General features: G+C 44.5%; 1 protein-coding gene across 1 annotated transcript in view; it reads right to left on the bottom strand.

Annotated features, from left to right (window-relative positions):
- CCM2 (CCM2 scaffold protein) overlaps positions 1 to 27,700 on the bottom strand; it is a 71,702-nt gene that overhangs the window by 24,384 nt on the left and 19,618 nt on the right. The window contains exon 2 of the mRNA XM_024193807.3: positions 728 to 901. Within this exon, the coding sequence (XP_024049575.2) occupies positions 728 to 901 (174 nt within the window). The remainder of the gene's footprint in view (positions 1 to 727; positions 902 to 27,700) is intronic.

The raw sequence follows: 27,700 nt of genomic DNA, 5'->3' as shown, positions 1-27,700 counted from the left end.
ATCTAGCAAAACATTACTGACAGCGGTCATTCTCCAGCAAGCATCAACTGCCTTCCAACTAGATTTCTGTATGGTCAGATTATACAATATTCCCTTTCGCATCTTTCATACAGGCTGTATCCCAAAGGCTTTACAGAAGTTAAATATAGTTACAGAATTAACTAGTGACCGGGAATAGATCGTTTTCAGCTGAACTGTCAGAGCAGACAGTTGATGAGGGGGAAATACACAAGAGGGCTGTTCCAGATGGCAGGAGCTGCAGAGAAGAGTCCAGTATTACGAGTGCGGAGATCACGTAAAGGGACGCGCACACACAGTCCATTAGGTCAGCCAGAGGAAGCCCCCTAGGGATTTGAAATTTTGAACTTGACCCTAAAATGAAGGGGGAGCCACTGGAGCGAGGCTGCTGTACTCTTTCGTGTCCCCTGCACCCATCGCTGAGGAGCTACCACCCACACGGAGACAGACGTCGAACATGGCAATTTACGGACACGTGGGCAGCTCCAGGTCAGCAGCTTTCCCCCTTGAAGAGCTGCACAGAGAAAAGAGTGGAGAGTTGTGCGAGTGAATTCACGGAGGATTTCAAACGCAGTTTAACGCCCAGGTTGTGCATTGCAGCAACGTAATTGACCAAGTCATTTACTGAACGTGGCCACGAATTCGACAGGAGGCGGCGGCTGAAAGGTGAATGAAAGAGACGGCTCCCCCTCCAGCCCAAAAGAGTTACCTTGACTTCCTTTTCAATGTAGTCATTCAGCAATATGTCTGGTTCAACTCGATCAGGCAAGGACAGCAGTACTGTATGAAGAGGTCGTCTTTCCGTAACCTTTTCCTGGGCCTTTTTATCCCGACCCTTTTCACCTTTCAGGAAGACGCGTTTGAAAGGGGACACTATTCCAGGCTGCTGGCAGAAACAGAAAGAGTGGCGAGTTAGGGCTGTGTTCGGCATGATGTAGAATTAATGCACACATGACGAGTCTTGTTAAAAGCAAGGCAGAGAGTTTGAGGCGAATCAACTACCGGGCAATGAAAGGGAGTTGGAATTCAGGAGCAGTACAACAGTGGACTGTGTGAGCTCTGGTTCAGTGTGCCGAGCAGCGAGTATGAGCATCCCAGCTCCTGGTGCCACTGTCTCTCTCCTGAAAGGGCTCATTATTCGCCTGATGGGCCGCATGGGATTATTCTGTGTAAATAACTTGCTTGCCCCGGCCCTCCGTTACTTACACATAAAGCTATAGTTACTCCACTGACTTCACATGAAGCCCATGATAATTCCACCACCAAACTGTGAACACGTCTCAAGTGGCCTGGTCCATGTCAAGGCGAGTGTTCCACTTTTGCAAAAAGCGGCTCCCAAGTGTGCAGTTTCCCAAGTTTCCATCCAAGAGGCACCTCTTTCTCTCTCCCACACACCTTACTGACCACCACAGTTCTGTGCGGGGATACCTATCAACTCCACAACAGTCAAAAAAATGGATCAGGATAAATGTTTACTGAACTGCCCAGGACGTAACCACTGGCAGAATGAATATAAGACAGACCAAATGAAAGTGTGGCTTTAAAGCTCTGGACCAAATCTAAGACTTTATTGCCAATCATAGAACCACAGGGTTAGAAGGGACCGCACAGGTCATCTAGTCCAGGGGTTCTGAAACTTCATTGCACCGTGATCCCCCTCTGAATTTTAGTTCTAGCCTCCAAAGTACTGGCAAACCCCCTGCCCCCCTCGCCCCAGCTTTATGTCATCTGCAAACTTGATCAGTACACTCTCTATACCTACATTCAGGTCATTAATAAAGATGTTAAACACCGGACCCAGAACAGATCCCCGTGGAACCCCATTTGAAACCTCCCTCCAATCCGATAACATTCCATTAACAGTTACTCTTTGTTTGTGGTTGTTTAACCAATTATGTATCCATTTAATGGCAGTTCTGTCAAGGCTGCATTTCTCCAGCGTATTTATCAGAATGTCATGTGGGACTATGTCAAAAGCCTTCCTGAAGTCCAGGTATAGATGTCCACTGCATTCCCCCTCATTCACCAAATCAGTCACCCTTGTCAAAGAGCCAAATCTGGGAGAAATTATCTTTCCAATGACAGATGGCAACCTCAGAGTCAATCATTCATACCAACATTCAATATGACAAATATAAAACTTCTATTTTATAAATGGTAACATATAATGGTATAGAACATTTATGGAACAGCGGAAGAAGGATTGTGTTCTCTAACACAACCAGAACCTCATTAGTGTCTGGCTTTCACAGCCAAACTGTTTCATTAATGCATTTTGAAGCAAATCATAGATAGACTTGGAACATACTTTCCTCCTAACCCATTTCTTCCAGGAATCCTTCCTACTTTACACTGCTCAATCTCCACACCTTATATTGTTGTCCCACGTCCTTCCCATCCTAGCTTTTAAATTTTTTTTTCGTCTTGCCCTTCATTTGTAAAGTACAATATAAATCTACAGTGCTGGATATCAGTAAGCAGTTTTTTATCATGACTGACCACCTTTCTTCAAAGTGATCAATTACTACTGCATTTCCCTTTCCAGTATCTAAATATGTACACATTACAATTATTATAGAAGTAATTGTCCAACAGAAAAAAAGGTGTGCCTTCAAATTTTTAGGAGGAAGTATGCAACTTTATGATTCAACCTAACATCGACAGTAAGGAATTAGTCCTAATGAGATCAGAGAATTAACATTACGAGGTTCAATATTTATCTACTCTCAGTAGTTTCCTGATGAAATTGGAGGTCTGAAAAATCAAAAGGCCGTTCTGCAAGTTCAGTCTAGGGTCTGGAAGGAAAAAAACCTAGCTGAGTTCTTTCTGCTTTTTGAAGTCACTAACGAGAATAGAGGCTCTGTGATCAGAGCTTAGCTAAATTATCCTGAAGATATGCAAGGCAGAACAGAATCCAGCTTGTTCTTCCAAGGCTGTACATGCACTGCAGGGCTAACGAGTTGTTTGTGTCAATAAAGTAAACAGCTCCGCCTCAGAGATGCGGGGAGAAGATATGCAAGGTAAGGAAGTGCTATTTTACAAACTGGCTTTGCAGACTCTGATGGCACTTTAACTTGCTGCCATCTGCTAGCAACACGCTTTTATGATCAAATTTAGTTTTATTCCTTTTTGTGTTCTCTGTTGAGTTGCCATTATTAAAATATGAATGTGCCAGCCAACAATTCAGATGAATAGTTTGAGAAGGAACCCAGTCAAAAAATAAACCGCACAAAGACTGTGAAAGTTCCTGCTTTAGGAAAGAAAAAAAAAAAAATCTCACACACATCAGGACGTGAATATAGTTAATATACTGCTAGGAACAGACAGTCTCACCCCCATGTTCTGTAATTTCACCCATATTGTAATCTTCTCAGCAGCAAAATACACACATACACGTGTCAACTTTAGTAATCTCAGTTAATACCGACAAAAGCTTTAATCTAGCAAAAAAGGAAGGGAAGCAGCAGCATCTTCAAAGTAAATACAGCTCCACTTTAAGGAGTCATCAGATAGAACCTTGAATTCATGTTTGAAAACGGGACTTGGGCTCCTAGGTCACTGAGGCGCTTTTGAAAGTCTCACTGAACATACAGCCCAACAGCTGAGTTTTCAATACCGACACCGCAACAGGCCAGACAGCAACGCACTGCGTGCACACACAGTTCCAGTGGGAGGATTGCCACCACCATTTTTGTGACAAAGTTCATGTAACTGCACCACCAAACCACAAACAAATGCACTACAGAGACCCAAGTATACATCCCTGCCAAAGCCAGAGAGCAAGAGACACACAGAAGCTCTGAGTAAGCTTGCCTTACTACAACACGGCCAGGTAGACATACACAAAACTAACACCGCTGCAGTTGCTCTGCTATGGCACTTCAGTGTAGACGCTACCTACGCCAATGGGAGGGGTTCTTCCATTGGCGTAGGCAATCCACTTCCTTGAGAGGCCGTAGCAAGGTCAACGGAAGAATTCTTCTGTGGACCCAGCACCGTCTACACCAGGGGTTGGGTTGGCAAAGCTACGTTCTCAGGAATGTGGATTTTTCAAATCCCTGAGAGACGTAACTATGCTAAGGTAAGTTCCTAGTGTAGACCAGCCCCCAGAAAGAAGTTATTTGGTTAGGTCTGCAATTCAGGGCATGTCTACACTATACTCTTAAATCAACCTACGTTAGGTCAACTTACAGTCACCACAGTAATTACTGCACTGGCTGATGTCCACACTACCCTCCTTCTGTCAGTGATGTGTCCTCACCAAGAGCGCTTCCACCCACTGAAGAGGGGGAAAGTGGGGGGGGGGGCGGCTGTCAGACATGGCTCTCAGCTCCGTGCAGCTCCCCAATAGGAGTGGGGGGGACAGCTGCCCAGGGCTTCTTGCCTCCGGCAGGGAGAGCCACACCTGGAGTTTGGCTGCCATGCTCCCGGTAGGGAGCCAGGACCCCGGGGGGCAGCAGGGCTCCAAGTGGGAAGTCCAGGTGGCAGCCTGGCTTGGAGGGGAGACCGGGCAGCTGCCCGGCTGGGAGCCATGAGCTGGCTTTCTTGTCTTGACAAGAATGAGAGCCAAACAGCCAAAGTAAGGAACAGTGTCTACAAAGACACCGCGTCACCTTAACTCCACCGACCTAATAACTCCACCTCCACGAGAGGCGTCGGGCTTATGTCAGCATAGTACGGCACTTACATCCCCGGGAGCAAGCCTGTAGCGTAGACACTGACGTAGTTAGCTCAACATAAGCCGTCTTATGTCAACCTAACTCTGTAGTGTAGACCAAGCCTCGGAAACAGCACACGCTTTCCACTCTGGCTCAAAGTGCAGGTCAGATGAGTTCCAGCTGGCTCAGCAAGCTGAGGTTTCAGTTTTGTTGTAGGATAGTCAGCCTTGAAGCTTTGTTTCCCCAATAGCAGACCCCTGAGTGCTTGGCCTTTCTGGGAGCCCTAGGGCAGGTCAACTAATTTCCGATTCTCCACCTTTAAAATGGGAAGAACCAACAGGGGGAGGGCTTGGGATTTTTCCTTGTTTTTCTGTCAAGCACTATGCACCCCTAAGTGGGTGAAGAAATTATTAGCTCAAATAACGATGTTTAGCTACCTCCCATGAGTGTGGTAAAGCACTTCCAGCACCTGAGATAGAGCAAAATATTATACAGCGCTTTACATCTTGCTACAGTAACATTAGCTAGTTCATTCCTCCACTTGTCTAACACAAGCCGTGTCCGCTTCAGCCTCTTTTCTCAGGAACCATGGTCATTAGGGTTGTATGCGCAGATCTTGTCTCTTATTTCTTTGACCCTTGCAGTAATTTGTCATGTTTACTGTATATAGTCAGTCTGTCATGTTTTCCTGGTGTGCACAGTCTGTGGTTAAGATTACCAAACAGTGCTGCAAGTTAGTGTCTGTAGACTTCATTATATTCCTTTTTTCATTTTAGACTGATGTCTACTAAAACAAGTTAGTCTCTTTCCTAAAACAACCACACACAGATCCAAAATCATTTAAAAGAACATCCCCCAGATCAGTTCTAGAAAGTCCATGTTTAATAACATTTCCCAGCCTCCAAATTGTGCTAGGCACTATCCAGACATAAGATAGGATATAGTCCCTGACCTGAAGAGCTTATATTCTCCATGGGCATGCCATGGAAAGGTAAATATAAAGGGAGGGGATAGGAGGAATGGGGACAAAGGTTACAAATACAAGATCATTTGTCTGCTTCAATGGATTCACACAAGCCTGTTCTTTCTTCCCAACAGTAGCAAACATGGGGGTGAATGTGTGTGATGGGTTGGACCTGTTAAGGTGCCACCTGATGTGCTGAGATACCACTGAGCCCACCTGTTCTGCCAGCCTGGGCACCCTTTTTACCTCTGGCTGAGCCAGGCTATTAAGCCTCCTCCAGCACACACACAGTCAGGGCCACACTCAACTGCAGAATGACACAGACACAGAGATCAGCTCTGGGGACTTGCTGGCAGACCCAAAAGTATATTATGAAATCTGCCTCCTCCCTCAATGTGGAGGAAGGTATGCACAGCCTCCCCCCCCCTCCCCCCCCCCCCCCCCCGCCCCACCAAGTATGAATTGCACAAACTGGGTTATATTATAAACAAGAAATAACTTTAACAACTATAAAAGGCAGATTTTAGGTGGTTAAGGTAGCAAACAGAACAAAGCAGATTACTAAGCAGACTAAATTTGATTCACTAAAGAAACAGGTTACAAAATGTAATTGCTCACCCTAACTATTGTCACAGGTAGATTACTGAAAGTCTTGAAAGGCAACTGCACTGGCCTGCAGCCTGAGACTTCAAAGTAATTCCACTCACAGCCTGGACACACCTCCCAGCCTGGGTTCAACCCTCTCCCCCTCAGTTCAGTTCTTACTTCTGGGTGTTTTTCAGTGTCTCTTTGGGTGGGGAGGCAAAGGAGAACCACGATGATGTCACTCCCTGCCTTATATAGCTCTCGTGTATGGCGGGAATCCCTCATCTCTCAGTGGCAGAACACTAGCACTCCAAGGGGTGGGTCCAGTACCAGGTGACTCAGATCCGTGTAGCTGTCTGGAGCGTCCACAGGAAGGCTGAGCTCTTTCACAGCCATTGTCTTTGCTAATGGGCCATTAGCCCTGTCTGGCTTTTCCATTGTTGTATCTGACGGGCTAGTTCGGGGTGACACCCAAAGTAACACATTTGAAATACAGAGACATAGTCACTATTCCTAACTCCAGATACAGAAATGATACAGGCGTACAAATTGGATAATCACATTCAGTAAATCATAACCTTTCCAATGAGATCTTACACGAGCCATCTTGCATAAAGTACATCTTATGCTTATGATAGGGATATGACCTATTTCATAAAGAATATGGAGTTACAATGTGATCAAGCCAGTCATGACTTTTAAAAAAGAACCATTACCCACCCCCTCTTTTCTACTGACTCAACTCGAAGAGAGGAACAGCAACCTCTCCAGCAAGAAGTAGAGCAGAGCCCATCAGAAGGAACCAGCTACGCTTTCTGAGTCTGAACGGTTTAAAGCCCTGAAATCCGTAGTTTTGCCTGAGTATGGACTGCAGCATTTAGCACTTCCATTCTATTAAATTACATAAGACACCAGAAATAGAGTAGCTGGCCTCCATAGCTTACTTCTGGTGCAATGAGGAAAAAAAATCCCCAAGATTACTCTAGAGAGATCTAACTACACCTGCATCTTTAGAAATAACAGTTGAAAGTACATTTAAGGGAAGAGACATAAAAATCCGCAAGTCAGTTTCAATATGGCACCCAAAACGATCTCTCAGACTAACATGGATTCCCCCGTCCCCATGTCCCCCCGCTCCATGCAGGGCTCTGGTGGCTTTGACAATATTAGAGCTCCTATGTGACATGTATCGCCATTTGACCCAAACTACATCGAACACCCCAGACATTTTTTTTCGTTCCATCTTCACAAGTTCATCAGGCTACAGACAGGTTTGAGGACATGCAAGAAACAGGCTTGTTCCCAACTAAGCTGGGCATCCCAGTGCAGTGAACTGATCTCCCTCTCTTTTAAGTTCAGAATTCTACAACATTCATTGCCGGCGGAGAGCGTCTGGATTTTGCTTTCTGAAAGCCTTAGAGAAACGGAAGTAAGACAGCGACCTACAATGCAGAACCGAGAACTACTGAATTCTGAAGGCCATTTATGTTAAGAGTCAGTACAAAACCTACACCTACCTCGTTCTCCATTTATGAACCCAGCTAGGAAGAGCAGAAGCAAACCGTGTTGTGGAGCTACTTTTGCAGCTCCAAAAAAGTCCCGTTTCACCTGCGGTGCAGCTAGTTATTGTAATCTTACAGGCTTTCAACTTGCTGTTGGATCATGTGGAGGAGCAAGGCATAACTGTTCGTTTTCACTCTTCAACAATAATATGAGCAGGAAGTGGAGTAACCACAGTTTCCTCCTGCTAAACACACTTGTACTGAAAAACAGTGAGAAAAAAAAAAATCTAGTTGAGGTGAACAAAAAAAAGGTTCCAGTGAAAAAAAAAGTCAGATGAACGTTTAACAGTAGCATCTTCAGTGCTGCCACGGATCAAAAGGAATTCTTTCATTCAAAAGGAATTCTCTTGGGGAAGTTCTATGGGCTGTGTTCTAGAGGTCAGGCTGGATGATCACAGAGGTCCCTTCTGGCCTTGGAATCTATGAAGCTAGGAAATCTATGAATCAGCAAAGCAGTGCTTTCCACTTAGCAGGTACTCATAGTTTGAGGGACTCCCAAGTCTAGCATGGAGTAAGGAAATACTAGAAATAGCAAAGAAACCACACTGTACTAACTGCTCAGGATCCATTTCCAGCACTAACTCTCCTTGACCATCAGTCACCTGTGGCTTTCCTCGATCTGTGCCACCAAGACAATGGAAATCAGCTGGGGAACTCTTGCTAGTAGTCCCTAGTTTGTAGATAGGTACTTATGCAAGGAGTTGTGAATGGAGAGATGTGAGACTCTCTCCCCTCAAATGTGAGACTTTTAAACACCAGCTCCCCTCCCTGCTTTCAGCTGTGCTACGGACGCTTAATACTTTAAGACCCTACACCAAGCTTTTTAAGATCAAGACTTGGAAAGTTCTGACAGGGATTAATTCATACCTTATGGCAAGAGGACTTTTAAATAAGGCCCATGTCTCTGTTACAAAAAATTGCCAGCCCTTGAAAACCAGGTCAGGAAGAGAATGCCTGACAAGGCATTCCAGAAGACAGTCCTGCAAAGACGACAATGAAAGGAGTGTTCAAATAAGCTTTGCAAGGCTTGGACATAAATTGCAGAATGTGGGATCAGAAGAGTAATTAGAATTAGCTACAAGCAATTTCCCATACAGCAATAAACAAATTAAAAAGCCCAACATGATTATTCCCTAATGTAATAGACTTGTTAAACAGGGACAACACAATTTATAATTTAAGGGGAAAGTATTTAACAATTTATTTAATCAGCCAAATTTGTTAAGCTTCAGAACACTATACTCCCTTAAGCGTTTATGTGTAGTCATGTACCATTGACCATTTACGCATAAACACCTCGTGCTGGCTTCTTAACTGGGTGCATCTTGGGTGATGGATAACTGGCTGCCAGCAACAGTACTAAGATAGGTGTAGCCAGGTACAGAGGGAAACGGATGAGGATTATGATCCCAATGAGGTTACCTTTACATCTGAACTCAGCAGGTCAAGTTGCCCTTTGCAGCCAGTACAGGACATGAATGAAGCCAATTCTCCACTCTTGCTGGATACAATTAGCAATTTCTAAGTATTAGATGCAATACTTCTTGTGTGTCAGACTAGATAAAGCAGAAGCATATACACTTTGGGGCAGCAGGACATAATTTTTCCTTGAGGTTTGTAAAGCAGCCAATGTGGCCAGTCTTCATTACAAAATGAACACTCCGTCATCTTCTGCCATTAGAATCTCCAGAGGGGTCATTTCCTAGTCCTCCTCCCTTTGTTCCTTCCTGATCATTGCTGTGGCATAGCCTGAGATGAGTCAGGGTGTAGCAACAGAAAGGAATTCAAATAAATGTCTGTTACAAAAGGCATTGGACTGGGACCAAGAGATCTGCTGAGAAGACCCAACCGTTGAGATGACAACAGTTTTGAAAGGCTGTGTTTACTCTTGCAAAAATTAAAACTGCCAATGGCACGAATAAGAATCAAAGAAAAACACACACACACACCCAGGAGTCTAAGGTTCAGACTGTGATGTTGTGCAGTCTATATGGTTTTATAAAAATATAAGTGAATATAATGCAACTGGGATATGCTCCGTGCAAAAGGTCTCTTGTAAGGTATCATTACAAAGTGCATAATCTACTGAGTATGATCATCTGATTTGTAGAAATGTACCACTCTTGTATCTAAAACTAGAAATATAAAACATAACTTTGAGGGCCTATTGTAATTATGTAAAGTGTGGGCCATTAATGATGGTTTGGAATCTTGATGACTCCCATTAACAAGGACCATTGTCTGCAGATGACTGTTTACCTGTGAGTCTTCCTGTATGTGTGTGTGCTGGCAAGTGAGTAATGAAGTCTTGCAGTGACATGTGATCATGTCACCTGAACTGGAATCCATCTTTAACCTGGTGCTTTTCCGGTGAGGGGGGGTGAAAACCCAGAGGGACAAAGAGTTCCCGCCTTATGCAAAAGATATATAAAGGGGTGGAAGAGAACAGAGAGAGAGAGGAGCCATCATGGAGAAACCCCTAGCTAACACCTAAGCTGGAACAAGAGCTGTACCAGGGGAAAGAATTGTGCCCAGGCCTGGAAGGTGTCCAGTCTGAGAAAAACTTACTGAAGCATCTCTGAGGGTGAGATTATCTGTATTTAGTTTGATTAGGCATAGATTTGCGCATTTTATTTTGCTTGTGACTTACTTTGTTCTGTCTGTTACTACTTTGAACCACTTAAATCCTACTGTCTGTATTTAATAAAATCACTTTTTATTTAGTAATTTACTCAGAGTATGTATTAATACCTGGGGGAGCAAACAGCTGTGCATCTCTCTCTATCAGTGTTATAGAGGGCGAACAATTTATGAGTTTGCCCTGCATAAGCTTTATGCAGGGTAAAACGGATTTATCTGGGTTTAGACCCCATTGGGAGTTGGGCATCTGAGTGCTAAAGACAAGCACACTCCTGTGAGCTGTTTTTAGGTAAACTTGCAGCTTCGGGACAAGTGATTCAAACCCTGCGTCTGTGTTGGAGCCGGACAGGAGTGTCTGACTCAGCAAGACAGTGTGCTGGAGTCCTGAGCTGGCAGGGAAAACAGAAGCAGGGGTAGTCTTGGCACATCGGGTGGCAGCTCCCAAGGGGGTTTCTGTGATCCAACCCGTCACACAGACAATTAGTAATACAAAATATGGAGCATTTTACTTCTACATAATTAGTTTTAGTGTGGAACCAGGTTAGAAGGCAACTTCCAAAGGCTAGCTGGTGGTTTGCGTGAAAGAAATGGTTGTCTTAGTCCAACTCCTAATAACAGTCAGGTATTCCCACTGAAAACATCTCAGACCAGATCCTCAGAAGTATTTAAAGCACCTAACTCCCAATATCTTTGAAGATCTGGGCCTTCACTTTACATCCTTGTTGCCACTTTCAGCAGAGAGGCCATGGGAGATTGAACTATATCCTCTTGTCCTGGGCCTGTCCTGCCAGCTCACACCTAAGGCCCATTAGTGGGCTTGCATGTTTTGGGGAAGTAGGCAGGAAGGAAGTGCTCCCTGCCAGTAGCCAATGCTGTATGGACTCTGGATAAAGTGAGCGTCTGTCTCCAGAGAGTTCAAGCCATTTCATGGCTCCCTTTTTGAAAACACATTCACATTTTAAACTAAGAGCATGACAGATAGGGAAGCAGTCAGACAAGTGGCACTGTGCGTTCTGCAAAGATCTATAGTTACTGGCAATGAAAGGACAGGATGGACTATATTTAGAGCTGCCCCCAGCAATCTAAGGATTGTTTTCAGGCAAATTCGTCACACTGAGCAACTGAAAGTGCAACCCTGACACTGTTAAAGAGGTGATGGAAGAGTTGCTAGTGGAAAAAGTAACTCACCCAACCACAATGAAATCAGTGATCACAGCAAAATTTTAATTGATATTTGCATTCTACCCATCTAGAATTCCCCTGCAGCTTGAAGTGGAAAAGCCTCTTTCACTTCCTGACTTGAAGTGCTGTGTCTAACATTGCTGTGCTGTTAAACAGTGGCTGACATCACCCCACATGGGGCTGCACTTTAGTGATGGTGAAGGGAGCCAAGGGCGTAAAGCTGGGGGGGTTCTTTGGAATGAAATAGGCTTGAATAGAGACTGGGAATGGCTGAGCCATTACACACATTGAATCTATTTCCCCATGTTAAGTATCCTCACACCTTCTTGTCAAACTGTCTGAAATAGGCTTTTTTTCCCCTCCTGCTGATAATAGCCCATCTTAATTAATTAGCCTCAGAGTTGGTAGGGCAACTTCCACCTTTTCATGTTGTGTGTGTGTGTGTGTGTGTGTCTCTCCTCACTATATGTTCCATTCTATGCATCCGATGAAGTGGGCTGTAACCCACAAAAGCTTATGCTCAAATAAATTTGTTAGTCTCTAAAGTGCCACAAGTACTCCTGTTCTTTTTGTGGATACAGACTAACACGGCTGCTACTCTGAAACCTTTGGGATGAAAGGCACCACACAAACTCCTCCCTTTCCACAGGTCTAGGCCGTTTATCCAAGCCTCCTGGATTTGGCACACACTGCCCCTTCCCCCTAGTTTTAGCACGTTCTGATTCAGTGTGTTATATCTGATTGGTTTGCAACAGTAATTCCATCTACCAGATGGATTGTTTAGATTCAAACCGCAATCTGTTAATTGATAGAGAAGAGAACATTTTATTTATGGAGTTCGCACACTAAGCCAGATCCATTCAGAAACATTCATGGGGCACGCATCCAATCAGAAGAACAATTCTGCTTTTAAAATAGTTGTGGTTTGTTTTTTTTTTTTTTTTTTTTTTTTTTTTTTTTAAGAACAGTCAGCTCACTGGATAATATACATAAGCAAACAAGTTTTGCCAAGGGAAACAGCGGGACATTGGCGAGCAATCAGAATATGTATATCAAAAATAGCCTGTATTAGTGAACATTGGGAATACATTAAAAACAGTCTACTCTGATTTTGAGAGCACTGCTTGGCATTATTTAACATCAGGAAGATATCCAGTCTAGCTGATTTAGCACAGACAGAACTCAAATTAAGGAAAATTGCACTTTCGTCAATGTCCTATAGCAGCTGTAGAGAAAATCCCTAACTGATGAACATTTCTATGAGAAGCCTCAAAGGCTGCTGAAGTAAAGCTTTCCTATTGTTTATACTGCAGCTGTGCCTGGAAGCCCCGAGTAGAATTAAGACCCCCCCCCCCCCTTAGGCACTATAATATGAACACAAAAGACAGTCTCCTGCCCTATGAATCTATCATCCATTTTAAAAACACGAAGCACATTCTTCTGCCCTGTGTATCCTCTCCCCTCCCTTAAGTGGAAGGCAGTCAGTTCAGAAACTAAGCAGACTACATATTTCTGTAGCATCTCTTATTTAAAGTCTCCGTGCTCTTTACGAAAGGTAGTTATGTTTCATTCCCATTTTACAGCGGGGGCGGACTGAAGCAGATATTAAGTTGAATTATTATGAACGCTCTCATTGAGGAATTCGTGACTTTCTACGCAAGAAAAATAACAGTTTGGGTTAAATAAGGAAAATTATCCTTCAGCTGACTACAGCAACATCACCGGTAATATACAGAAATACTTCTTGGATTTGCCCTCTAGAACTATTCAATACAAAATAATCCATAAGCTTTACTGAACCCAACAGGATTTCAATTCCTGGAGTGCTGGAGATTTGGTACAGACAATGCCACATTCATACACTTGCTTCAAGTACAGTCTCAGAACTGTGCAGGGCTTTCCCAAGAGGCAGCAGCATGGACATCATTGCAGTCACTTTCACACAGCTGCCCACAAGGGTCCAATTTAGCACAGTGGATCCCAAACTTTTTTACTGGTGACCCCTTTCACATAGCAAGACTGAGTGCAACCCCCCTTATAAATTAAAAACACTTTTTAATATATTTAACACCATTATAAATGCTGGAGGCAAAGCGGGGTTTGGGGTGGAGGTTGACAGCTCGTGACCCCCCCCCCCCCCCATGTAATAACCTCACAACCCCCTGAGGGGTCCTGACCCCCTGTTTGAGACCCCCTGAATTAGCAGCAGCGAAGTGAACCAAGTCTTGTCAAACTCACTCTGTGGCTGGAGAAAAACAGGAAACACCAGCTGAGGCACTAGAGCCATCTGACTGCAGACTCAGGATGACAGCAATGAAATGCTTCATATACAGTAGATTCTCTTCACTCCCAATTAAATACAAGCGGACATTCTGCAATAGCTGAGGGCAGGATCCCCTCTCATGAAGGAAAGCTTCCCATGTACCATTGGTGAGGGGATTTTTAAGCCACGATATCCGTTATGTAAAGCACTCCTTGTACACTAAACTGCAATTTATCTTCAATTAAAGTCCCATGTAGACTACTAAGCAAACTAGGTGCAGCCATCAGTACAAGAGAGTTTACGTTCACTAAATTAGATTCTCCAGTCGAGCACACAAACTTAAGTACAAGCAAGCGTAACACTGCCATTTTCACCTGGAAAAAAAAACAACAGAAGATTGAACTCTTGCCAACTGCGGTGTGTCTCCTGTCAAGCTGACCCCAAAGTACTTGTCAAAAACACTAGCAGCATTTAAACTCATCTATGAACCTCTTATGAGAGGCTCATTAAAAATCATTACTGATGGTTTTGGCCTCTGATCAATCAAGACAGACACAAAAAAGTTAGACACTTCCAACAATAAACTCCTTAAGTGACTCAGTCTAGACTAGATAACAAGGAAAGACACTCCAGCCAAAATACTGGAATGGGTCTATTGGGGGGTGGGGGAAATGAAAGCCACAAACACCAGGAACTCATGAAATGAACTATCCATTTGCCCAGGGACTGGCAAACCATCAACGTGGGACTGAATGGGACCACTGGATCCTCATTTAGAAACGGTTGCCTGTATAACCTCTACATGCCACAATCTACACAGGACAGAACTACAATCACTGAACAACTGAAGTTGCATCCAACACTTCCAAAGTATTGTTCTCCCGGATTAGAGGAAGAATGCAACATAAAAACTACAAAAGAACATTACTCTGACACCTCCCCGAAGCTGAAGGACAAGTATGCAACACCCAGCACCAAGACCACCACAGCAGTATTAGGGAGTGGCACCGTTCTGTATCAGTGTAACTGCATCCAGACTAGGCGGGTTCTCACTTTAACTGTGCCACGTTAACTATACTGGTATAACTTGTGTGCTTAAACAAATCCTTAGGACACTTTGGTTTTTTTATGACAGTGACTGAGAAGGTAAACCCTCCCAGCTGTTTCCTTCTGACGATAAGTTGGGCGGGGACTTGTGTGTGATGACCTTTTACACTTTGCAGCGGAAATAAAGCCTTACCAGAGAACACTATTCCCTTTTCTCCTTTAAGTGATTCTAAGCAAACCCTACGCCCTCTGCTGGAAGAATCAGCTATGGACTATTAAAACAGCAAGAGCTGGGTAGAGAATCAGGCCCTCGTTCTTGGATGTGTTACCCAGGAGCTCCTTTGGCATAGCTGATGTGCAAGGGTAAAGATACTGGCACAGCACTGTAAAGCAGCTAGTGGTTTGCTAATACAGCCTCGCTCCATCAGCATGCATCACTTCTACAGGTCCCTCTACAGGAAGATCAGAGATGTGCTAGGCCAACTATATTATAGACCAGAGGTTCGCAAACTGGGGTGGGGTGAAATGTATTCTGGGGTGGGTGAGAGAGGCTTGTGGAGAGAGGGGGGACAGCTTACTCCACACATTTTACCCACAGCAATGAATAACTAGCAAAGCTGATTCCTTCAGACATATTGGGCCCTCAGATGACACTGCATTTGACTCTAGATGGCACTGAGCATTTTGATGGATTTCCGCATAGTATTATACAAAGTCACAGAATATCAGGATTGGAAGGGCCCTCAGGAGGTCATCTAGACCGGGTGTGCACATTTAATTGTGAGCACTGACTACAGTCACAGTTTTGCTCTCATTACAATGGATCGTTGGCTCATTCGTGCAACAGAAAAATAAAAGTGAAAAACAAAGAAGCCGAAACTGTTTCAAGTGAAGCACCACTGCCACATATATATCATAGACTTTAAGGTCAGAAGGGACCATTATGATCATCTAGTCTGATCTCCTGCATAACTCAGGCCACAGAAACTCACCCACCCACTCCTGTATCAAACCTCCATCTGAGCCATTGAAGTCCTCAAATCAATGGTTTAAAGACTTCAAGATGCCGAGAATCTTCCAGCAAGTGACCTGTGCCCCATGCTGCAGAGAAAGGCAAAAAAAACCCAGGGCCTCTGCCAATCTGCCCTGGAGGAAAATTCCTTCCCGACCCCAAATACGGCGATCAGCTAAACCCTGAGCATGTGGGCAAGACTCACCAGCCAGACACCCAAGAAAGAATTCTCTGTAGTAACTCAGATCCCTCCCCAGCTAATATCCGTATAAGCACTTGTGGGGTGGGAAGGGCGGGGGGGAGGGGGAGGCTATGGACTATCCAGTACACATGGGCTTACCAAGACTCGTCAGCCCCCAAAACAGCCCCGTTCACCCTAGTGAGGGAAACTGTGCTAGAGATACTTTTATGATGAACTCTCTGTATGGATTTCTTTCTATTAGTAGTAGAACTGCATATCTGTCTGGCTCAGAGGAGAGATCTGATGCTCTCTCTCTCTGAGAAATAGTGCAATAAAACACAAGCATCACTGATCTATATGAATATTCAATTCAGACCTTTACTCCACTGGGGTATTTCCCCTGGTTTCCAAGTTAGAACATAATTACATAGAATTCAACAGATAACCAAGCCAGAAAGTTCTGTGCTTTCGTCCCCTCCAGAGATACATGGGAGCTGCAGGAATTAGGCCAACATAGTTTGCAGTGTCATCAGAACTCTGAGAAGTATTTGCAGCTTTCGTTGCTTTCCCAGCATTTCAGATCACATAAGAGTTTTATTTTCAATCCCATAGGAAGTGTCCCCCACCCTTCACCCTGTTTATTTTAGGGAGATTTGACTTCAAGTTACAGAAGAAAAAACTTTACAGACCAGATTTGTGGGTTTTATGAAGAGCTCATTGTTTGGTGTTGTGATGAGCAGGCAACTGCCAATTACAGTCTGCACAACACAGACCTCAGCCCCAATCCTGTAATCAGATCCGTGTGGTGGACTCTCGAACCTGGGCCGAGTCCCACTGACTTCAGTGGCCTCCACATGGGTGTAAGGGTCTGTCTGTGTGTTCTGGTTTCAAGATCAAGGCCCTAATAGCATAAGAAAAGTGGTCCAGTTTCCTTACACAAAAGAGTTACACTTTAGTTAGTTGGTAATCCCATACCAGACCGACTCAGTTACTCTCTAGATGTAATCAGTAGAAGACCTGTGCCTTCCTTTTGTCATCACAGTGACAGCAAACAAGAGACCCCGGACCCTGTTCTATAATCCTACCTCTGGATCTGTACACTGTCCCGCTCCGACCTCCCTCGCGCCTTCCCCTCCCCACAACCTCCTCCAGTCAGACTTCTGGCTAATGTCACCTATTAGCTTCACTGTACCACTTCCAACCCCACCCTGTCTGTCTGTAGGCCCTGTCTTCCACTGCCTTTTATCTGGAAAGACTGGACAAAATATCAATAAGAGAGGGTATTAACCCTTCCTTTTCTACTGATTAAGTGTAATGTTCCCATGTGAATAATGCCAAACTTTAAAAAGCATCAGCTGGAGTGACAGTCCCTCGCCTGTTTGCAGCAGGGTTAACAATATAAACAAAGCAGAAGGGGTCGGTTTGATTTTCGGTCGGAAGGTGATTTGTAAAGCACTGACAAGGTGTGACTAGACCGGGACTTTGCAGTGCTTTGCCTACCATTGGTCTAGCACCAGTGCAAATGCTAGGGGCTGGTCCACACACTGTTTTTGTACCAGTATCACTATTTTGGTTATAAATGTCACACCTAACGAACAAGGCTGAGATCACACCCTGGACCAACAAAGCTATGCAGGCAGAAGCCTGTAGTGTAGACCTGACCGGTGGTAGGGGTGAGGTACAATGTGTCTAGATGAACCCTTGACAAGGTGCAGGTGTCATTACCACCACGTGGCTAATGCTGAATGGGGTCAGGCACTGTGGTGAAGATGCCTGTGCCCTGTCTCCACTAGCACTTCCCCAGTCCAACACTGGGAAGAGTGCTAGCAAAGTGCCAGTGTAAACAAGATTTAAGATGCAGACACAGATAAGACAAGATGCTCCAGGAAAGCCAGAGGAATGTGCAAGGTCAGAGGGGTTGTTTGTTTTTCTGATCTTGCGCTTCTATTCCAGGATAAGCTGGGGAGGGGGGACGGGGGGGACGACACGACTGTGGCCTCGGTGTATCTGTGGCAGAGCTAGGAATTAAATCCAGATCTCCCAAATCCCATATTTAACTGTAAGACCATCCTTCCATTCATCGGAAGAGCTACAGAAAAGTCTTGATCATTTATTATTTGTATTACTATAAAGCCTAGTAGCCTCAGTCATGGACCAGGACCCCAAAGTATCAGAGGGGTAGCCGTGTTAGTCTGTAGCCTCAGAAACAAGGAGTCCGGTGGCACCTTAGAGACTAACAGATTTGTTTGTGGGTAAAAAACCCACTTCCTCAGATGCGTGTATTTTGGGGCGAGGATGCTATTGCTAGCATCTAGGCCCAACTACCCGTTGTACAGCTACACGGCACAACAGTTACTGCATTGCCAGGGTGGATTAAACCATGTCTATTACGGTATCTGTGGGCTATGAACACAGTAGTTATGGTTGCACACTGCCCCGCCTATTGTAAACCTGTTCTCTCTCACACACACACACACACACACACACACACACACACACACACAGCTACCAGTCTCCTTTGTGATTCCTGTCAGTCCAAGAGTGAATGCTGTTTTGGATAGCCTGATTAAAGGCCATTCAGCCCTTTGAGTGAAGTGTGGGGGGGGAAAGGAGCCCAGTTTAAAAGCAATGCAGGTTGGTTTTGTATATGAACAAGAAGTAGATTAACTTTAATGCAAACTAATGGGACTAATTCTCATTTACTGCATTATAAAGCATGGGCCAGTCAGTGTTCTGAATGTGAATTATCTAAGCTATACAGTGCCATTGAGACCCAGCATCCTGGTTCTTAGGGTAGGATGTGCCAGTATTACCAGTATCTAAGGGCTTGTCTACACTGGCAATTTACGTCGCTGCCACTTTCTCGCTCAGGGGGTGTGAAAAAACACAGCGCTGTAAAGCGCCAGTGTAGACAGTGCACCAGCGCTGGTAGCCGCGCCCCTCATGGAGGTGGGGTTTTTTAGAGCTGCGCCGTGACCACCCATGCCACATTAAAGCGTTGCCAGTGTAGACTAGCCCTAAAATTAGCATGCTTACGTTAGATATTTGGAGGTTGCTTCCACAATTCTGGACTATATGGACATGATTTCTGGGCAGATGCAGTCTCATTCTTGAATATGTTGAAGTAACTTAATGGGTAACGTTTTATCTTGGTGGATGCAAATATTTGCAGTAGCAAAGTTTTCAAATTAGTTACCAAGTACATGACAGCAGCAATGCAACAGGTAAAAACCTGAACAGTTAAAACAAATGCTAAAGTAGCTCCAAGCATCTTATGGTCAATGTGAGAACCAGGTAAAGGAAGGTAAACGCTATCAAGAGAGGGCAGCCAGATTTACGCTGAAAAGTTAAGCCAACCCAGCTACATTGGATTTTTCATCCCGAGCATACTCCTGCATGATATAGTTAACCTGACCTAACCCCCAACGTACACAGTGCGAGATCGACGGAAGAATTCTTCTGTAGACCTATTACTGTGACAGGAGAAGCCTCCCATCGTTGTAGTGAATGGCTGCACAGATTAGCGCTACAGCTGTGCCACTGCAGCACTTCAAACAAACTAGCCCACTGTCACTCGGAGGTGGTGTTCCTGCAGTGACGGAAAAGACCTTCAGTCTATACTATGGGATAATACCAGTGTAGACATACCCTATGACAAACTAGGGCTAATTTAGAGCCCTTAGAATAAGTGGGTGTCAAACAGTAAGCTAGTCTCACTAACTATATTGGTACAGCTGCCCCACTATAACCTGGAGGAATGCAGTCATTATGGATTTGGTTTTGCCTCGATGAGGCGTGAGAAGAGCTGTTGCCTCTACCTTGGAAAAGCTTGTTCTAGCTACAGGAGCAAACTCAGAAGCAGGAAGAGTCAGCACATGAGCACGTAGAACCTTCTCTGCTGTGAATCTTCAGGGACTGAGGTTAGCAACAACTGCTGTGGGCAAATGTAACGTACTGTAGGGAGGAGACATGCCTGGCCAGTATATATAGGGACAATTTTGTATCTCGAAGGAGCTTAGTGTGAATGTGTATCACAGGACAGAAGCAGGAACTGACTGTTTTGCTCCACAGACTCAGGAACAAACACCAAACTCTTGGACCACAGAGCAGCAGTTTCATTGCTCAGTTGCAGAGAAACCCACATAGAAAAGGAGATCAAAAAGATGTACTTGCTTTACACCAATGCTTGCACTGGCTTCTGACAGATTTATGCACATATCAAATTGTAAACATAGAAGGCAAACATCAGAATGTATTGTGGTATCGATTCGATGCCAAATGTAAATCTGTTTCTGAGTTACTGCCTATACATACTCTGCTGATACAGTGAAATCAAAATGGCCTTGTTTTGCTGCCAGTAGTCACAACTTACACCATCTAGTAAAGCGTTTCGCGGTTAGAGAAGGTCAGTTTCTCAAGTTGTCTCTTCAGCAGTTTTCGCTAGTCTCAAAATATTAAACTAGGAGGAGAACTGATGCTTTAAGACGGGTCCTCATTCAGATGGTGGCTGTTTAAAAAACACTCTGCATCAAAGAGCCAGATGTACCCCAGCAAAAGCCTAGCTCAGCACAGAACATGCTGCAGTGCAATCCCCTTTACAACCTGCAGCTGCTGTATTTTCTAGCTCTCCAGTCTTTAGTGGTTATATTTGTGAAGCAGCAGTAAGTTAACATGCAATGGAATGAGAGACTCAACCATTAGCTCCTACCGCACGTTTCACATTCCTATTCGAATATGCTGTCATCACAAGCAGATGGGCGTAGATGCTGCTCTGAAGGTAGGAACGTTTCCTTCCCCTTCCCCAGGAAGTGTTGAACACTGCACTGGGCGACAGAGGCAGAGTCACTCTCCCAGTGGAGGCCCATGTCTAATTCTGTTGAGCTCCATACAGAGGATCATCTTCAATCAATTTTAACAATATGATTATGCAAATCAGAACTGTAAGTAGGTTCTTTTTTGTGACTCAAGTGTACACTGAGTGACTAACAGTAATCAAATGAAATCAGTGCGACCCGATAGAAGACATGGTAAACAGTAGCTCTGGCAGTATGAAAGGTAATGCATCTGTAGTGAGTCAAGGTCAGGACTGAAGCTAAGGAACTCCCAAATTCTAAAACTCCGACAGATTTAAAACCACTTCAGAACTCCTCCACAGGGGATTGTCTGTAAAATGAGCCAACTTGTCTAACTCCCAGGGGTGCGAGTGATCAGTCAGTGTTTGAAGTAGCATTGTGAGCAGGGTGGATTGATTTAAACGAAGTGGAAAGCCTGGATTTAAATCAACTGTTCCATTTGTATTTCAATTATTTTCTAAAGAAAGGTGCACTCTCATTGGTTGATATAACCTCTAAAATATGTTGATTTACAAACTACATAAAGCCTTTAGAGTAGGTTTGGAACATCTTTTTGCTACCTAGGAAGGTACACTATAATATACATGTATTTAACCAATTATCCAATTTCCTATTTTTATGAATTGTGCATATGTCGTATGTTAGAAAATGGTGAATGATGGGTGGAGTTATAAATATTCATGATTTGAGAACTGAGCCAGTCAGAGCTGAAGTAGGGAGAAGCTATAAAAGAGGAGTATGAGACCTTAACAGAGGGGTCAGTGGATGACCCTGATGAGATATGTGATGATGTCCCCTGGAGCCAAAAGCCAGGCTCCAATAAAATACAGGGCTAAATTAAAAGGCATTTTCAGTCTCTGTAGTTTGAGCACATGTCCTGAAACAAATGCTGTAAACAGAGCATAGTACAGGCACCTGGGTACACTGAACTAAGGATGGCCTTACTATTTGCAGGATCCCACGCTATCATGCCATTCACAATCCACTTCACCCACAGCTTCCTCCTTCAGATCGGAGAAGCAGATCAAAAGTACAGCTAAGGCCAGCCTGCAACCTGCAGAGCACATTCAGGACCTCAGAACCTGAGCTACGGCTTGTTTTAATTGTGCCCTGGCCACTAAAGCCGGCTTCGCTCTGCTTATCACAACCATTGACTTGCACCAGCAAGACAGATCCTTCTCAAATCACAGCACATTGCAACTTCTCCTAGGGAAAGACAAGTGAAATCAGTGGAACAGAGGCCTTTTCCAGACTGAACTTGGTGCGCAGAACGGCTGCTCTTTACAGAGATTCCATCAATTTGTTTTTTAATTGAACAAAATTAAAATCAGGTTTTTTGATAGAGTGGTATTTAAATAGCACAGTACGTCTGGAAGTTTTTCAAAATCTTAGCATAAGGAGTTTTTCTTTTGGGCAACCAAGGCGCAACATGAAACTCAGGTTCACCCCTCCTACCTCTTTCATTCCTCCATGTATGTACCTCCTTGTTGCCTCTTCAGTTTTGCTGCTGCAGTCACTAATAAACCTAGACTATTACCTGAGATGTCCTGCTAGTGCAGGAGACACTCAATGCAACTTACGAACAGTAAACTGACACTACCCAAAATGCTGTTAGATGTACAAGAACAATTCCAACTTTAATGGTTACTTGTAACAACAGCAGGTTCAAAGTTTTCAGATGAAAGCGTGACTTCAAATTTATGGTTTATTTTGGTGATCTGCAGATACCTGGAGAATCAAAGGTTGTTCTGTAATTAAACTCCCCAGGGTGGGGGAGAGGACCATTAACAAAGTTTCAGATCAGAGGATTTGAGGTATAGTTTGGAGATGTCAGGAACACAGCCTTGTTGAGGTTAATTATAGGTGTTTCAGGTAGTGGAAGCTTCACTGTAAAAGTGCTATTTCCTGCAGTACTGTGAGCTGAAAGCCTTGTTATTAGTGGGGGGGATAGAGGGGGGAGAAGAGTAAAGCATATTCAGAAACAGCATTTAAGAACAGAACTTCGCAGTCCTTCCCATACCCTACACGTACTTGGGAAGTCACATCTTTCACACTTCACAGCTATCTGGAAACCCTGGTGGAGAACCAGGCAGTTTTATAAGATCTCAAGCAAGATTTTTATAGCTTATAACCCACAGCACACACTTTTAACTGAAAACTATATCCCCTAAAAGAATGCCATTTACCTTCACCCCATTGGCTGCCTTGATTTTCAAACTGAAGTTTGCTGGTAGCAGTGACGTCACAGCAAAACCAGAATGCAAAATTTTGCATGAACTGAACTTTAAGACCGTTTATTCGGAAAGCCCCTTCTATTCTGGTCAGTGGGCAGCAATCAGCAAACCACCTGGATTGAAAAGGCGTTTATTTGTACGTTCAGTTTGCTTTTTTCACTTATACCAGAGTATAAAGCCAGTTCTAGATAAGGGTGTGTCAGTATTTGCTTCAAACTATGTGTTTGAGAAACTTATAATTAAGTTAGCTCGGGCTGAAGGCTGAAATTTGGCAGTTAACATCTCAGTCTGGGAGTTGGTTTTTTGTGGTTAACTTGCTCTCCTTTCCCCAAATTTTCCCTTTTAAAAAAATTGGATGTCAGTAAAAGCAAAAAGGGAAATACAGGATTTATAAGCCAGAGGAGTGAAAAATGCTCAACCAGGTTTTATCAAGTTGATAAAACGGCTATAAAAGGTTTTAGAAGCATGGTTCCAAAGAATGACGTTGCCATGCAAAAGTTCTGAAGTAATTAAGAACAAAGCTCTAGGCACCGCACCAAAGCTGTGCGGCGTAAGTTCAGTCCTTTGAAGCTCTTGATAAACGCCAGGAGAATAGCCAGTGTTTGGCCCTTCTGCTAACCCATTAAAAACAAGCAGTAGTTAACCCTTCCTAGGCATTTGGGTGGGGTATACAGGCTTTTTTGGGGGGGAAGGGGTTTAATTACCATAGTAGTGCAAACACAGGACACAACTGGCTATATTTAAGGCTATGTTTTAGTCCCGGGTATTTTTAGTACAAGTCATGGGCAGTAAACAAAAATTAACGGCCGTGACCTGTCCTAACTAAAACTTGGCCTGGGGAGGGCCATAGGTGCTCGGGGGGGGGGGGGGCCCAAGTCCAGGACCCCCACTGGTGCTGGGGGGCAGTCCAGGGCGCCGCAGGTGCTGGCCTAGAACCCCCACTGGTGCTGGCTCCCTACCCGGCTACCCCCTTCCCCCCCCCACCCCCGAGGTAAGTACTGCCTCACACCCCAACCCCCTGCCCCAGCCCTGAACCCCCCCCAAACACCCAAACTGCTGCTGCTGGCCAGCCCCATAGCCAGCTCAGGCAGCCCCTGAGCCAGCATCAGCCGCTGCAGAAATCACGGAAAAGTCACGGAATCCGTGACAGACACGCAGCCTTATCTATATTTGGTCTGTCTCTGGTGCCAAAGATGGTTCAGCTGAACTAGCTATTCCTTTGTAAGATTCCTTAGTGTAGACATTATCAAAGATGGCTCCAAACCAAGTCTGGTGAGGGTTTTGTTTTGTTGTGGGGGGAGGGGAGAGAGAAATGGGAACTAGAGGCTAAAAGTGACCATTCTGAATTTAATCTACACATGAATTTGAGTAATCTCAGACCTGAAGTGGGATAGTCCCTCTCTCCTGAGGCGTTGGTGATGGGGGGGAGTATATAGCACCAGTAAGAGCCCCCTTCCCATATAAGCTTTAACACATCTATCGCTGCCATAGTAGTGAGAAGACTTCATGCCACTGCATATTCGCAGAAGGTTCTCCACAAGAACTGAACGGAACAGTGTTCCTGGCAAGTTTTCCAAACCCCGTGTGTTTGAAGCAATCTGACTTCATGTCCGCAGGGAAAAGGAATAGGGAAGGGGAAGTGTTGTCCATGAGAATCCTTATGTGTATAATAATAATGCTGTTTAGAACAGAGGTTCTCAAATGGTGGTCTGTGGACCACCGGTGCTCCACGAGCTCTATTCAGGTGGTCCGTGGATAGTTCCCTCTAAGGTGCACACCTGGGCGGCCGCACATGAGAGAATGAAGGGCCACCCACCTAATTAGTGGAGCCACACATGCGTGGCTCCACTAATTAGGTGCCTGGACCTTGGCGAAGACCCATATGTAAAGTGAGGTGGTGGTCTTGGGGGGGGGGGGGGAAAGGGGGGGGGGGGGGGGGGGGCAGTAGGGTGAAAAGAGGGGGTGAGGGGAATTCGGGACAGGGCTGCAGTGGCCAGAGAAAAAGAGGTGACTTTTCCCAGCTCCAGGGCTGCGGCTGCCGGGGAGAGACCCCCCCCCCTCCTTCCCAGACCTAGCTCCGGGGCTGCTGCAGCAGCGGAGAAAGGGCACATCCATCACATTAGAAAGGCAAGATTACCTATATTAAAATATGAGTTGTGTGCTTTTATTTGTAGAACAAAAAAATGTTAATTATTAAGGGTTTTTTTTTTATAGCGCTTTTATCCAAAGCGCTTTACAATAGTTAGCTAATGGTACAAACAACAACATTTGGAAAGATCATTAAGTGGTCCGCTGAGACCCTCAGCAATTTTCAAGTGGGCCGCGAAAAAAAGAGTTTGAGAACCACTGGTTTAGAAAATGAAACAAAAAAGGGTGCAGTAGAAACAGAGGACAGAGACTTCTGCCTGTCATCTGGATCTTTGCCTCCTTCCAAACGAGTGCCTTTGTTTGCCTCAGAGGCCTGTTGATGCTGGGCCTGGCATTAGAAGCGGAGGGAGTCCTACTAGAAGAAGGCGGGTAAAGCCCCTGTGATTTTAGGATTATGCTGGAGGCTTTCAGTGTCTGTCCTTTCACCTGAAGGCAGAGCAGAGAGCGGCAGCTGCTGGCTGGGTGCTCAGCTCTGAAGGCAGCACAGAAGTAAAAGGCGGCATGGACCATATATTGCTGTAGGTAAAATGTGCCCACTACGTTCCCCCCACCAAAGCTTCTCACACATACTCAAAATACATTCCCTGCCCCCCAGTTTGAGAACCTCCGTATATAAACCACAAAGCCCACTAAAGGATTTGGTTGCAGGTGCTGGAGGAATTCAAATCAATCTAAGGGACCTTGTCATCCTGTCCACCTCTTTGTATGTAGGAAGGCAGAAGACGTCAGTATCTGTCAAGTCCGCTGCTGGTTCTAGAAGACTTTCCTTCATGAGTACTGCAACCTAAACACTTGTAATTGAATCTGCTACTCATTATGCCTAGGTAGTGGCCCATTAACTGCATCCTTCTCACTTTAACATGCTTCTAACAGACTGTCTGTAGAATCTACACTCATGTTGTCTATGGTGTTTAATATAGATACCAACAGATTGAAAACCTGGGTTATTCACAGGTGACTGCCAGAAGCAGGCTACATTTTATTTTAAAGCTATTTCTGTACATAATGAAGCTCTCTGGATATGAAAATGATACAGAAAGGCTTCATTTGCCAGCTCCCTAAAAGTGATCTTATGACCAAATCCCAGGTCTCAAAAGAAACAGTCCAAGATTAACAAAGCAAAAAAGCTACATGGAAGAGCCAAGCGCAGTACAAGACAAAGCCCAACCCTCCTGTGCTTCCATGTTTAAATCTGCTTTGCCAGCTCTAGCTGGGCTCCAGCAAAACCAACAGGATTTTCCTTTAAGGCAAAAGGAAAGGAATTTTCTCTATTATTTTTAGAACAATGTTTCTCCCCCCTCCTTCCCCAAAGATTCATGTAACCCAACTTAGCTCTCTACCCACAGCATTTTATTATATACTGATAAATACTGAAGTGAGGCTGAACTTGTACATAAACTACATAAAGTACTTATTTGTGATGCCATGTTTGCCCATGAATGAGGTTTGCTGAAATGGCTTTAGAGAGGAACTGCAAATCAAGTTAAAATTGTCCCACGCTGCATAATGGGCGTGGCAGGGAGAGGGGAGAACAAAAAGATATTCTAACCAATCTTTAAAAAAATGCCTTCCCTTCTAAAATCCACCCAGTGAATTTGGGTTCCCTCTACTGAACTCTGAGTACTATCACATAGTTGCAACTGCAACACAAGCAGTCCAGGATCTTTGTGAGAACATGGAAAAATATTCATCTTGAGATGCTCTCCGTGACGCAGGAAGCACGCAGCTGATCTTCCAAAAGGAAAAGTTTTTGAAACATTAGTTCAGTCCTATCTGCTGAATGCTCTCCAGGGCCCGGTAAGTGGAAGCAATCAAACAGAATTATAGGCTGAAGTTTTCTGTTTGCTTTTCTGTTTGCAAAGGATACCTGGATCAGGGCACACAACGTCTCCAAGTTCATCGGTGTTGCAGAATACATAGTACCAGCCCATCGGTGTTAAAACATTATTTGGTCTTGCCTGAATAACTGGGACCAAACCACATTCTAACAGGACTACGGAGCTGCACGACAGCCTTTGGTTGGGTCCGGAAGACAGCTAAATACCACAGGAGTTACACATCCTAGGAGTAAAATAACTAGCACATATCCTGAACTTTGTCCTGGCCCTCTGAACATCCATGCCTAATTATGCATAGTGGTTTTGAAATGAGAATTTCTATGGGGGACTAAATCAGGCTAACAAAGCAATGCACCTAAGGCCACGTCTACACTACAGGGTGCATAGCGGAACAGCTGTGGCATCATAGCTATGCCAGCATAACCCCATAGCGTAGACACAAACAGGGATGGAAGGGGATTTTTCTGTCACTGTTAGAACACCACCTCCCCGAGCAACAGTTGCTAGACGAATGC

This window comes from Terrapene carolina, unplaced genomic scaffold (genome assembly GCF_002925995.2).
Source record: "Terrapene carolina triunguis isolate 2854851 unplaced genomic scaffold, T_m_triunguis-2.0 Scaffold111, whole genome shotgun sequence".
Taxonomy (NCBI): domain Eukaryota; kingdom Metazoa; phylum Chordata; order Testudines; family Emydidae; genus Terrapene; species Terrapene triunguis.
Note: the sequence above shows the minus strand (reverse complement) of the source record. Positions and strands in the feature narration are given on the sequence as shown.